The 12,596-nt window shown below is 43.2% G+C and overlaps 1 protein-coding gene across 1 annotated transcript in view; it reads right to left on the minus strand.

The window, feature by feature from the left end:
• The window catches only part of SMOC1 (SPARC related modular calcium binding 1), a 210,377-nt gene that overhangs the window by 48,923 nt on the left and 148,858 nt on the right, over window positions 1-12,596 (minus strand). Inside the window, exon 8 of the mRNA XM_025205977.1 lies at window positions 9,742-9,822. Coding sequence (XP_025061762.1) covers window positions 9,742-9,822 — 81 coding nt within the window. The remainder of the gene's footprint in view (window positions 1-9,741; window positions 9,823-12,596) is intronic.

The following is a 12,596-nucleotide window of genomic DNA, read 5'->3' on the forward strand; positions in this document are numbered from 1 at the left end:
GGGGAAGAGAGTGGGGGGCAGGGGGAGTACAGGGGTGCAAGAGATCATCTGTCATCTGGCTTCCAAGGTTTAAACAAAACAGGAATTCACCAGAAAGTGACATGTAGTTTCACAGTGCAAAGGAAAAGAAAAGTGGGCAAGTGACGGAGTGACTTGGCATTGGTGAAATTTTATACTCATGAAGGTTTCTCCTGAACAGGGATTTCTCAGTTCAGGTTGCTGGCTTAACACCTACCAGAAAGGCCAAACAGAAAAACACTTGCTCTAAAAATAAGGAGAGAGAAATCTGAGTGCAAAGTACTCCATTTGGATAGCACTCTGACCAAGCACAGAGCTTTTGTACAGGGAGGAAGATAGGTGCACCTTCAAGATGTAGCACTATACCCAAGAGGGATGCTCGGCTGCTGCACAAGACTTTGGACCACAAGCTCTCCGTGCACCTGCTCCTTCCCCTCAGCCCCTTCCCCTGATGCAACAGATGGGTTTTACTCTCTCTCCTTTGTACCCCTGCAGAGTTAACATGCTTGAACCTTTTTGTATACATGGTGGGAGGAGACAGAGGCACTGATGTGGGACAAAGACAATGCCAGTGGGAGCAAGTCTCCATTGTGGACATAGATTTTTCTCTTGGATTCCGAGTGCCCCAGCATATAATTTGCGTTGGTTTCACTAAAACTAGATTTGCATCTGGTTAAGCTCTCCCAGAGTCCAGTTTCTGTCTCCTTCCTGTCCATTCATTGCTGACATCAGCTCCCCCTCTCCTGCTCTCATGAGGCTCAAATGTCCCATCTTCCTGCCAATCTGCCAGCTGATGGCCCAATTACCAAGATTTGTGCCTATTACCAATGTGTAATTGTAGGACGTGATTTTGGATGCCCTACAATCCACCATATATTAATGTGGTAAGTTCCATGTGGCTGGCAAAGAGAGGGAGCGCGTTTAAGACCAGCACAGACCCGGGGAGCCTGGTGGCAATAAGGAGGGCAAGCAAAGGTCTTGGTGGCAATAGAAGTCAAGTCCAGAGCCATGTAGACTCAGAAGTCTTAAGACAGAGAGATAGAAAAACAGGTAGTTTCCATGAGTCAGGGGAGAAGCGACTGGTTAGCTAGAGAGGCTGAGAGGGGTGGGGCATGACACAAAGAAGCAGATGAAGAAAAAAAAAAATCTGCCATGTGCCCTCCCCATCTCCAAAATGATAATCAATTCAACCCAGAAATATAAATGGGTTCAGTGCTTTCCCATCTTCAACACAGCATGTTAGCCTGTGGGCTGAAGTCCAGCCTTGCCACTTTCCTGGGCAATACTGATAATAGGAAAATCTCAAACAACAAAATATAACCCTCAGTGTACACTTCTTTCCCAGTTTTGCCTGCCGCTGGTTTCCCTCCAAGAGCTCCTCTGTCTTAACTTCCTCTAGGTCAGATCATCATACCCAGCTCTCAATGTCCTGGCCAGAGCCACCTGACTGACTAAGCAATAAATACCTTTATTGCTAAAGCAGGGCTTTGGCATCAAAGATACAACACAGAAGACCCCTGAATTTGTACACAGGGTTTTAGAGTTTGCCATCTTGTTACAGCCAACAAGAAACATTGTGATAAACCAAGGGCCCCTCTACACTTGCAGGTAAAGACACAAGGATCTAATGTATAATTCACACAATAGCACCTTCTGCCATGCCACACGTACATGGCAGAAGTCGTGACTGTGTGGATCACATATTAGATCCCATCGTACTTTATTGCCAGTGCAGGAGAAGCCTGAACCTAGATTCCTCCTGCACTGGCAAAAAGCAAGATCCACTGGCTGAGAGCATGGGTCAGCTTACAGGGCTCACCATAAGTTCCTGTGACTAAGCACCCCATCAGCTGACTAGGGCTCCCAGCCACAGGAGCACCCCAGGGGTCCCTGTGGCAAGGAGACCATAGCTGTTGCTATCTCCCAGCCACAGAGGAGGTGTGGGTCTCCAATCAGCTGACAGGACTCCCAGTCACAGGGACCCCAACCATATATTCAATGAATGGTGTGATTTCATAGATTTCATAGACATTAGGGCTGGAAGGGACCTCGGAAGATCATTGAGTCCAGCCCCCTGCCCAAAGGGCAGGAAGTCAGCTGGGGTCATAGGATCCCAGCAAGATAAGCATCCAGTTTGCTCTTAAAGGTGTTCAATGTAGGCACTTGAACCACCTCTGGTGGCAGGCTGTTCCAGACCTTGGGGGCTCGGACAGTAAAGAAATTCTGATAGGAAGCAGCTACAAAGTTATTCCACAAAATATTTGGCATAACTTTGTAGTTTATTCCTCTTTTTATCATCTTTTTATTTTGACTGAACATGTGGCCAGGTGAACTGGTTAATCACACCTTAAGTGTACATGAGGCCCAAGAGAATTTCAGGCTCTATCCAGGGAATTATTCCTGTTCCCTGTCCTAGAGGAAGGCATATGATTAGGGCATTAGCTATTAGTTATAAGCACCTAATCAAGGCAATAAACAAAGCCAGAGGAAAAGGACCTGGCTTGCAGAAACTATGATGTGTGCATATATGCAGAGGGATGATGATGAGGGACTGAATCTTCACCAAGGATTAGCAAAGATTGCTTGCTGTTTTCTCAAGCAGGTTGCAGCTATTTGGAAAGGAATGTGGTATGCTCCAGCAACGTCCACTGGTCACCCACCCTGTTTTACTGTGATGAGCTGTGGCGACCTCTGTATTGTACATGGAGATGCACAAGTTTAAATCTCAAGAGGCTCTGCTGTTTCTGCTTCCTTGCACATCTGACACCCAGCTTTCTGGCTGCTAACTCTTACACATCCATACAAGGCACCCTGAGCATCAGGCTCAGCAAGTCAAATGCGAACAACGGGATTCTAGTCTGTGGGCCATTCTTCAGAACTCATTTATAGCTTTGCCCTGTGCTAAACAGCTTCAAAAACAGAAAATTTTATCACTGAAAAGCTGTAACCTAAGGATGCCCAAACAACCTCTAGATGCCCAGAACAACCCACATGGAATTGGAATTCATCCAAGAAGTAGGATTTTGAAATAAACAGCAAGATTTCTAAAAAAACATACACACACAAACCTGTCTTCAGCTGCTAACCTTAATATATTACTCATTCTTCCTTTCAAATAACGTCATGTTCAAAACCCCAGTGACTGCAGAGTATTTACTTGAGGCTGCTACTGCTGGTTTTCCTAGAGCTGTTTATTTTTCCATGCATAAGCTCATTACATCACCCTGTGGTTTTCTTAAAGGTTGTCAGGGTAGGTTGGATACATCATTGGAATCTCTCTCTAACCCAAAACCAAATCACTTAGTAGCATGAACGGTTTTGAAGAAGACCCAGTTCTGAAAGTCAAGGAACAGCCATTAATTCCTTGGTGAAGATGGGCGCTCACAAAAGAGCAACAGTTGGATTTTATTTTATTTTTTAGTAATAAGATGCATTTTCAGGCATCACCCCAAAACATGGCTTATAATGAACAGCAAAGATATCCACAGTACTATTTCAGCTGGGAGGATGAAGAAGGGCAGACGATCCAAAAAGAACCATCATCCCTCTCATTTTCAAATCATGGCAGATTTGAAGGTAGGGTCTTTCTAACTACCACTCCTATACAATATGTAAAGAAAAATGGCACATATATTATATGGCCCTGTATGTATAATTATATTTTGGTTCAACAGATGAACCAAAAAAACTGAATAAAGTTTGGCTCAAATGACAAAAAATTTTCAGTTTCACCAAAATAGACAACTGAGTCTAACCAGACTTTGGCATTTGACCAAAAACATCTGATTTGTGGGAATTTAAGACAGACGAATGAAATGAAGGGCTAAATCCACAGAATTACTGGAAAGGTGGCATTCACATTCCACTGAGCAGAGCAAACAAGGGATTCACTTAAGATTTGGGAGACGACTGTTTCTGAGAAGCTTTTAACACTCCCACGTCTCCTACCACCCAGGAAAGTGGTCAGACCTCCATGCTATAAAGGCACTGTGGGATGGGAAGGAGAGTACTCCTGCCAATGCTGTTCCATTTTGTAAAAATAAACAAACATTAAGTGGAGCAGGGACTGAAACCCAGGTGTCCCACCACCAAACAACAGTCCCTCTCATCCTCTTGCTCTTTTACTCAATGAATGTATCAGTAATCCATGCTAAGTGGAACAGGTCCACTGGGATATTGGGGGAGTGGGGGATGGGATGACAGAGAAACCTGCCTCATCCCAGGGCAGAACACTCACCTGGGAAAAGAGATACTTGGGTTCCAGGCCTGCTTCAGTGAACATTTAAATTCAGGGGTGCTCAACCACACAGGTGGTGGCCCAGATCAGGCCCAGTGCCATGTCATCTGGTTTGCAGGGCTCCCCACGGGTCCCCGGGGAGCCTTGCAGGCTATGGCCCTGCACACTAGATCAGGTACACAGGGGTATCCCGGGACACAGGTATGGGGGGGCGTTGTGTAGGGCCCCGGAGCCCAATTCCAGCACACAGGACCAAGCAGGGGTGGTGCACAGCCCCAGGGCTCAAATCCAGAAGGCAGAGGTGGCAGAGGGTCCCAGGGCCCGTTTTGGCCCATGAACCATCCCTGTGCAATTCATCTGGCCTGCGGAACCAAAAGGTTGAGCACCACTTGTTTAATTTATAATAACTTGAGCAGCTTTGACAGACCCGAGTGAAGGTAGCCTTCTCCCCAATTCCACAATGCCCTTTATACTATGGAGCAGCCTCCTAGGAGGTGAAATAAGAGTTCAAACCACCTCAGACAGCAAAGGGAACTGAAGAAAATAAGGGAATGAAGCCCTGGTTTACCATATCCTGGCTGGCTGTCCTTCACCAGCAGACCTACTGGGTGAATGGAACCTGCACCACCAACACCTGTGTGTTGCATAACATAGGAGAGGCTGGGGAAAAAGCAGAAAGAAGACTGCTACCAGCCACTCACTTAACAAATCCAGAGGTAGAACAAGGCTTAAGGCCACATTACTGCATATGGTGGTATGTTAAACCACAGCAGAATGGGGCAAAAGTGCTAATGAAGACAATTTTGTTTAGAGTTTACATGGTGGGGGGAAATGGTCACTGAATGTCCATGACTTCAGTTTTCCAAGCTTCACAGTTAAATCCCAAGTCCCATTCTTTTCACCTGTATTTTTTTAAATCAAATGGATACTGAAAACTACAAAATAGTATCTAGTTGACAGAAGCTATAAAGGAAGGTACACAAAAACAATTTTTGTTCGTAGTCCATTAGGAGAATACTAGCAGCCTTCTCTGAATCATCTGAAAATGGCCAAATCAGACGACACTTGTCTCATCTGGTAGGCAACTTCTATGCTCTTCTCATGATGGGTGTGGCCACAATATGGTGCCCCATGGTTGTCCAATACAAGTGCAGATTACAGTTACTGTGAAAACAATAATTGCTTGAACTCTGTTAGGTTCTGAATACATGGCTGAATGACTCATGGGTGGCCCAGGAACCAAATTTAAAAAAAAAGAAGAAAAACAACAGCACCAAGGAATGAATTAGGGTAATACAAAGAGGTAGAACCTGGAAGTCATAAGGATAAATCAATAAAAAAGAAAATGTAAGTTGTATATTAGGAAAACCTGTCTGGAGTCAAGTCGTATTAGACTACAGAACAGCTGCCTCCAGGAAGTGGTAAATGCTTTATTGCTTGAGGGACTCAAATTATGCTAGAAACTATTATCCATTGTATGGAGTAAACAGGCAATGGTCAGAGTGGGGGGAGAAGCAAATGGTGAAATGAAATGAGTGAGTAGGTCTTTTCCACCTGTAACTTCAGGCTATTCCATTAGTTGTAGTAAGAAGGTTTTAAGCCACTTGCCCACATAAATACAGGAGCTAGGACTCAGGCAATACATCCAAGCAATCACTAAAAGCAAAGTCTAACCCTATGGTAGTAAAAATTTACTCTAACCCTAACATGAAACATCACACACAAGAAAAAATGGAAATACACTGTACAGGAAGATCTCAAGCTGTTAAGGGCTAAAATTACCAAAAGCGTCCACTAATTTCAGACGTCCAATTTAATTCAGATTAGTGTTTCACAGTGGGTAAACAAATTAACGGACGTTTAAAGATGCAATACTTTTCATTAACAATGCTACTTAGCTCTCATACAGAAGTTTTCATCCACAGATCCTAAATGTTTGATGCTGTCCTTTGCCACGTATGCCAAAGATCCAAAAAAGAAAAACAGCAGGGAGGAAGCTAAGAGTTGTATGTTTAAAATGTGTCAGCTGTTCCATAACCTCATTTTCATGAAGCAGCATTTCCCAATGTTAATAATTTATAGTAACGAATAGAAATGACTGCTTGTTTGTGTGGCACAGTGTGAAAATTTGAGCCTAGAATCACTAACTTCTCTTAATCAACTGCAAGGTAGTAGGGCAAATGAATTTTATAAAAGCATCAGTAATGTTCACCGAGATTATCCGACCATCCTGTTTTAGCTGGCTATGACAGCTGCCTCTTTACACTCATTTTCATTCTCTAGGGAAGAATTAGTTTGGGATTTATAAAATAAAAGCCCATTGCAGCCTCTGGGTTAGTTTAGAGTAGCTTTAAAAAAAATAAGAGAGAAGAAATTATCAGGTAAGACTAGAATAGACAAAAACAATCTCACAAAAGGAGCTCCTTCCCAAGCAACCTCCCTCTTACACAAGGGAGCTTCCCGAGGAAAAGCTTGAACAAACAGACAGCCCTTGCAGCACACCCTGAATATCAACAAACTTGGGATGTCTCAGGCCAAGGAACAGTAAGAACCAAAACCCCATTCTCCAAGGACACCCCTTTAATCACCTCCCAGAATTTAAACTTGGGAATTGGAAGCAAGAGCATCTCATCTTATCTCAGTGGCCAGGATAGCGACTTAAGGAGAGACCGGGTTCCAAAATAGCCATGGACAAAACTCTATAGGGCTCGGGAGAGCAGACCCACTGCCTTGAATTATACCACAGGCAGCTCACAGAGCACAGGTGGTATTTGCTCTGCACTTAAAACATCACTAAGCAAGCACAATGATTCCACACAAGGTGAAGTTTCTGCGGGGAGGAGGAGTGTCTTCAGAGAGAGCGTCCTCACAGACCAAAAGTGCTATAAACCCAGTCTGAAGGTCATGAAGATATGAATTTCTAGTGGTTAGAGCAGAAGACTGGCAGTCAGACTTGTTATATTCTGGTTCCAGCTTAATATTTTTTGTCCACACTGACTATATGGCAGCAATATAGCAGGCTTTGCCAGAAAAGCATCACATTTACTTTACAATAGGGAAAGGACATGGAGAGGTTAAGTGAACTTCCCAAGACCACAGAGACAGTGGCTATACTAAGAAGAAAACCAAGAATCTAGCACACTAAGCAGTAGTTTGCACTGCCTCCCAAGGCTAGGGACAGACATTAAACAAACTTAAGTGATCAGAAAATGGTTTAAACCTGTAACAGAACAGACATTCAGTGCACATAAATCACTTTGAAAATGGCTGAAACCAGTTTGCGATAAACCTGGTTGAATGTAGTATCAGACTTAACTGATTGGCTCAAACCGGTTTATGCAATGTCTGTCCCAGACTCCTTGCTGGTTTAAGTTAAATCAGAGACCCCCAGCATCCCAGCATGCTCTCTGGGCTGGGTTCTGCTCCAGAGAGCTGGGCTGGCCCCTCCCCTCTGCTCTCTAGCTGGGCAGGGGTGGGGCATGGCCAGACGCTGGCCTGCCTTGACTGCTGAGGCAAATTCCTCCCTCCGTCCCCTCTCCCTCTGCTCTGCTCGCCCCCTTGCAAACCCTGTGGACCGCAACTGGGGTTTGGCAGCCCCAACCACACCTCCATGACTTTCCTGCAGCCAGGCAGAGATGGAGTTAATTCCTCCCTCAGTCAGCTTACCTGGGAGGGGATTAATTCCAGTGGTCCTGGAGCAGGGGAGAGAGGCAAGCTAGAACCCTGTGTGCAGATCCAAGACCTGCACTTCTGAGCCCAGAGCTAAGACCTGCAGGACCAGCCTGAGAGGTGGGAAGTGTTGGCAAAAACCTGACAATCAATACACATATGTGCTGGAGATGAAGTTAAGGGAAGTTGCAGACCAAACAATGCAGAGAACTATATACATTTACATTATAAAGCAGAACCTGTGAAACCTAAACAAAGCCTTTCTGAATGCCTGCCTCTGCCCTCAGGATTAGTAAGACTTATGCAAGGCTTTCTCTATACATTTTAAGTTAGACTAAGTTGTGTATGCTGTGTTTTATTGGGCTGTATCTTAGCTTAGGGGAAGATTTTTGATAATTCCTTGTTGTATGCTTTGCAAATTGCTGTGTTCAATACATGCTTGCTTCAGCGAAGGGACTTTTTTCCCATCCCCACTTCTCAGTCTGGCAGCAGCTCCTCCCTTCCCCACCCCTAGGCTGGTGGCTGGCATCCTGTGTGTCCTGTGAGCCCCAGCTGGTGCCTGGCATCTCCGCTCTAGCAGGGAGGGAGTCTCTCTTTCCTCCCCTTTGGCAATGGCTGCCAGGCATGCTCTAGTATCCTCTGGCTTCTGGCTTGAGCCATGACAGGCACGTGCCTGTATTTCCTGATTTAACAGAGAATGTTTGTCCAGTTATTAATCAGTTTAAGTTGCACAGCTTAGATTAACCTGCAAAGAGTGAATCAATTCAGGCTCAGGCTTTTTTAATGTCTGTCCCTAGCCCAAGTGATCTAATAAAGTTTTACATGAGCTATTGCAGATGTACTTTTTAACTGTTTATAAAAACTTGTTTGATGGTGACAACAGTTTTTCAGAACTGTAAACCAAAACTGCGGCCATCTCTGGCATCCTAATCTTTTCTAGCCTCCCAATTCCCATCATCCATCTTGTTTCCCTTCAGTGCAAGGCAAAAAATGTACACCGATAACAGTCATTTTCTCCTATTGTTCAGACCTCACTTCCCTCTCATAACTTTTCCCCACTCTTCTATCAAAATCTAAGCTCTTTCTTCTTACAATTTCTACTTCCTGTTGTATGGATGTTCTTATTTCTACCTACTTCCTCGTCTTTGCACTCTTCCTACCTGAGCCACCCCCCATGCTGCTCCCTGTGATGTTTTACTCTTTGCACGTTCATTTCTTCCATGGTGTCTTATATACATGGGTATTCCTTCTCAACCTGCTATAGGAAGTAAGAATTCTCTATATTCATTCATTTAAAGCCCAGTAACACTTATATCATGTACCTTTCAGGGTTATCATTAGAAAAAAGGTACCTTAAAACTTGGTATGATGGAAGTTCCCTCTGGTCACCCAAAGCATTCTCTCTCTATAAGAACATCACAAATACTGGAACCTAGGCACAGGAGCAACCTCAGTCCTATGTAAGCCACACATTGCAGCAAGAATATTCCACCAAAATTTAGCTTGGGAAGGTATGAGGAGGAGAGTGGAAGTGAAATGAAGTAGGTGGCAGTCCTGGGGTGAGGCAATAAAACCCAAGAAACCCAGTTTCCCTTCAATACCTGTTTGAGGGAAGGCACAGGCCTCAGCATACACCTGCTCTGACTTTAGGAGCACAATGAAGAGGACTCTCTTGTTAGTGTCCTCAGATTCCTGCTCTGCAATGTTGTGACAAAGCAGCACTGCTATTAGAGATAAGCAAGCACAAAGTGAAAAATACTGTGAAATAAGGAATCACTGTTTAGTTATATTCCAAATGTTTTTAAAGCAAGCATTACCTGAGTTTCTCATGCTGGAGCTATTCAGTTTGGAATCTTTAATGACCAAGTGCTTAATCCAAAGTGTGGGAGCTGTGATTTCTGAAAGACAGAAAAGAAACACCGTCAAAAAGAAGCCACCAGTGGAGGCAGCAACATCATGGAGGAAGAGTTGCTTCAGGTTGAAACATCCTGTTTCTTGGGACTTGGATTGTCCTCAGGGGTTCCTCAGTATTTCTTTTCTGCAATATGGACCTTTAATTATCTCCCACCACATGCACATATGCTCCATTTTTTCTTTCCAGGTAGTCCATCTACATGAAGTATGTAGGCTTTTTTTCTTCTCTCTTCTTTGTTCACACAGCCAATGTTATCCTGCCTAGTATCTTTCAAGCCTGACTTGGAAAAGGTAGAGACTGTGTTGGGCACTGTACCACATCATGCTTTCCATCAAGGGATGGAAAAAAAATCCAGCAAAAATCATTCAAATCAGGAATCCAAATATTATCCTCGAAGTCAAAGAGCAGCTGACCACCCACTTCCTCATATTAGGTCCCTTTTAAAAAAACAAAAATAAATAGAAAAGTGCAGAGCACTGCTGGGAACACTTAAAAGAAAGCATTTAAAGAAACATGTCTGGTTAAAGAACATGCATGCGATTCACTAAAGATAAATGCATTTTACAAAGTGCGTTGAGATCCTTGGATGAAGCACTGAATACCTCTTAAGTTCAAAACACTAAAACCTGCCTTAATCCTTCAAAGGAATGACATTGAACGGTTGTTCAACCAATATGTTATAATAAAGATCAAGTAGAGGGGCACCTGAAATAATCCCTCAGACAGACATGGGCAACTTGAATATTTTAAAACAATTTTTTCTAGTGTTCACTGGAACTGACTTTAAATGCTAGTTCCTGACTATTTAAAGACTTTAAAAATATATATTTTCAAAGATCTTTCTGCTCAACTTGCTGAAATTTATAAAGGTCTGTTCAGCAAAGTAGAATTTGACTACACCAGAGAAAATGACTACATGCAAAGTGCATCCAATATATAAAGTAAACTTAAGGAAAAAGACAGAACGAGAGAAAGAAATGTTATTCCTTGATAATATCTTTCACCTACAGTGTTCCTACAGGTTACTAAAATGAGGAGAATTTTTCATATGGCAACATTAATGGTATCCCAATTTAGGTAAGAGTTTGCTTTAATACAGTCTCTTACATAGTGACTTCTGACTTTAGACTAACATGGCTAACTACCACTCTTATCTAGATATCACTGTATTATTATTCCTGCTGCTTGTCTTCTTTAATCATGACATGTTTCTCTACCCATAGACAAATCAACAACAAAACTCTCATTGTTTCAGTTGGAGAGGATCAGGGCCTACAGGGCCTACATACTAAATAAAGCTGGGGGATGATGGAGGAAAAGAGCTGCAAAAGCCCCAAATTTAAGGTGCAATGTTTACCCTGGTTCTACGTTTTGCATCCTAGGTAGATCTCACTGTGACAGGAAGTGGATGTCCATGCAAGGACTAGGCTCAAGGGACATTACTGTATTTCTTGATGCAAGGAGGGTGAGGGGCATAAAAAAGACCAGGTGTGGGAGAGGAAGATAAGGAAAAAGGGGCAGTGGGGAAGGATATATCTGCAGGGATCTGTCATGCAAATACATTTTCCATTCTGTTAACCTGGATATGAGCAGAAACAGTGAAACAATTTTTAAATTGCTTTCTCCTCCCACCAGATCAAACTCCTGGAAAAAGCAGATTCCCAGTGCAAAGGGAGGTAAAGTGCAACAGAAAGATAAACTGCTTAAAGAACACCTTGTTTTCAGGAATTAATGCGGCTTATACATTGAAATAAAATATAGCAGATTTCCAAAAATAACAGAGCCCAAAAGTGTGTGCGTGTGTGTGTTGGGGGGAGAATAAATAGCAATTTTAACTAAAAAATAAAAAACTTTAAGACACAGAGGGACCTTCATGTAGTGAAATAAATAAAATGGTATTCTTCACAACCTGACCTCAGCTGAAGTGGGGTTCACTATAAAGGGAACTGAAACTTGTGCACTAAAATGGAGCAAAGGAATTCAGAGGAAAATGTGTGTGTGCATGCATGTGTGTGTACATGCACATTTTAGTCATTAAAATGCAAGACAGGAAGTCAATCAATCAAACTGTTTTTCCTGGCTCTGGACACACTGTGTTGTGCATTAGGGAGTGAACACAGTGGTTACCCTAGAATTTGAACCTAACTGTGGGTGAGCCATCGAAGAAAGCAAATTGTCTCATATTTAGAGGTGCTCAGCTTCCACAGCTACCACTGACTTCAAATGCAGTTGTGGGCATTTGGACCCTTGCTGTCTGACATTGCACACCCAAAAGCCAAGGTATCTAAAATGAACATCCTCGCAATCTTGGCCTCCTTATGCAACAACTTTACCTGGCATTCCTCTAGCCCCATTCTTGTACACATCTCCCCATTAGTAAAGATGGGCCATTATACTCCATCGAGTCCACAGCCTTCAAATTAAACCTTTGGTAGGACACCTCCTTGCATCAAGTGCATCCAATATATAAAGTAAACTTAAGGAAAAAAGACAGAACAGTTGGTAGGACACCTTTGCAGCCCCTGCCCTTTCATGGCACTGGCACAACCATAAATGGAACCTCAAACAGAATCATTTACTGATTGTGTACTAATAAGGCTGAAATTGTCAAAAGAGTCTAGAGGAATTGAACCTTTAAATCCTATCAATATTTGACAGGGTTTGGGCATTTAACACACACACTCACCTTTGAGAGTCCCAGTCAAAGCTACGTCTAGTTATCCAATTGTACCTCTAGGGAAAAACAGAAGCAAAGAA

The sequence above is a fragment of the Alligator sinensis genome, unplaced genomic scaffold (genome assembly GCF_000455745.1).
Source record: "Alligator sinensis unplaced genomic scaffold, ASM45574v1 scaffold768_3, whole genome shotgun sequence".
In the NCBI taxonomy this organism is placed as follows: Eukaryota; Metazoa; Chordata; order Crocodylia; family Alligatoridae; genus Alligator; species Alligator sinensis.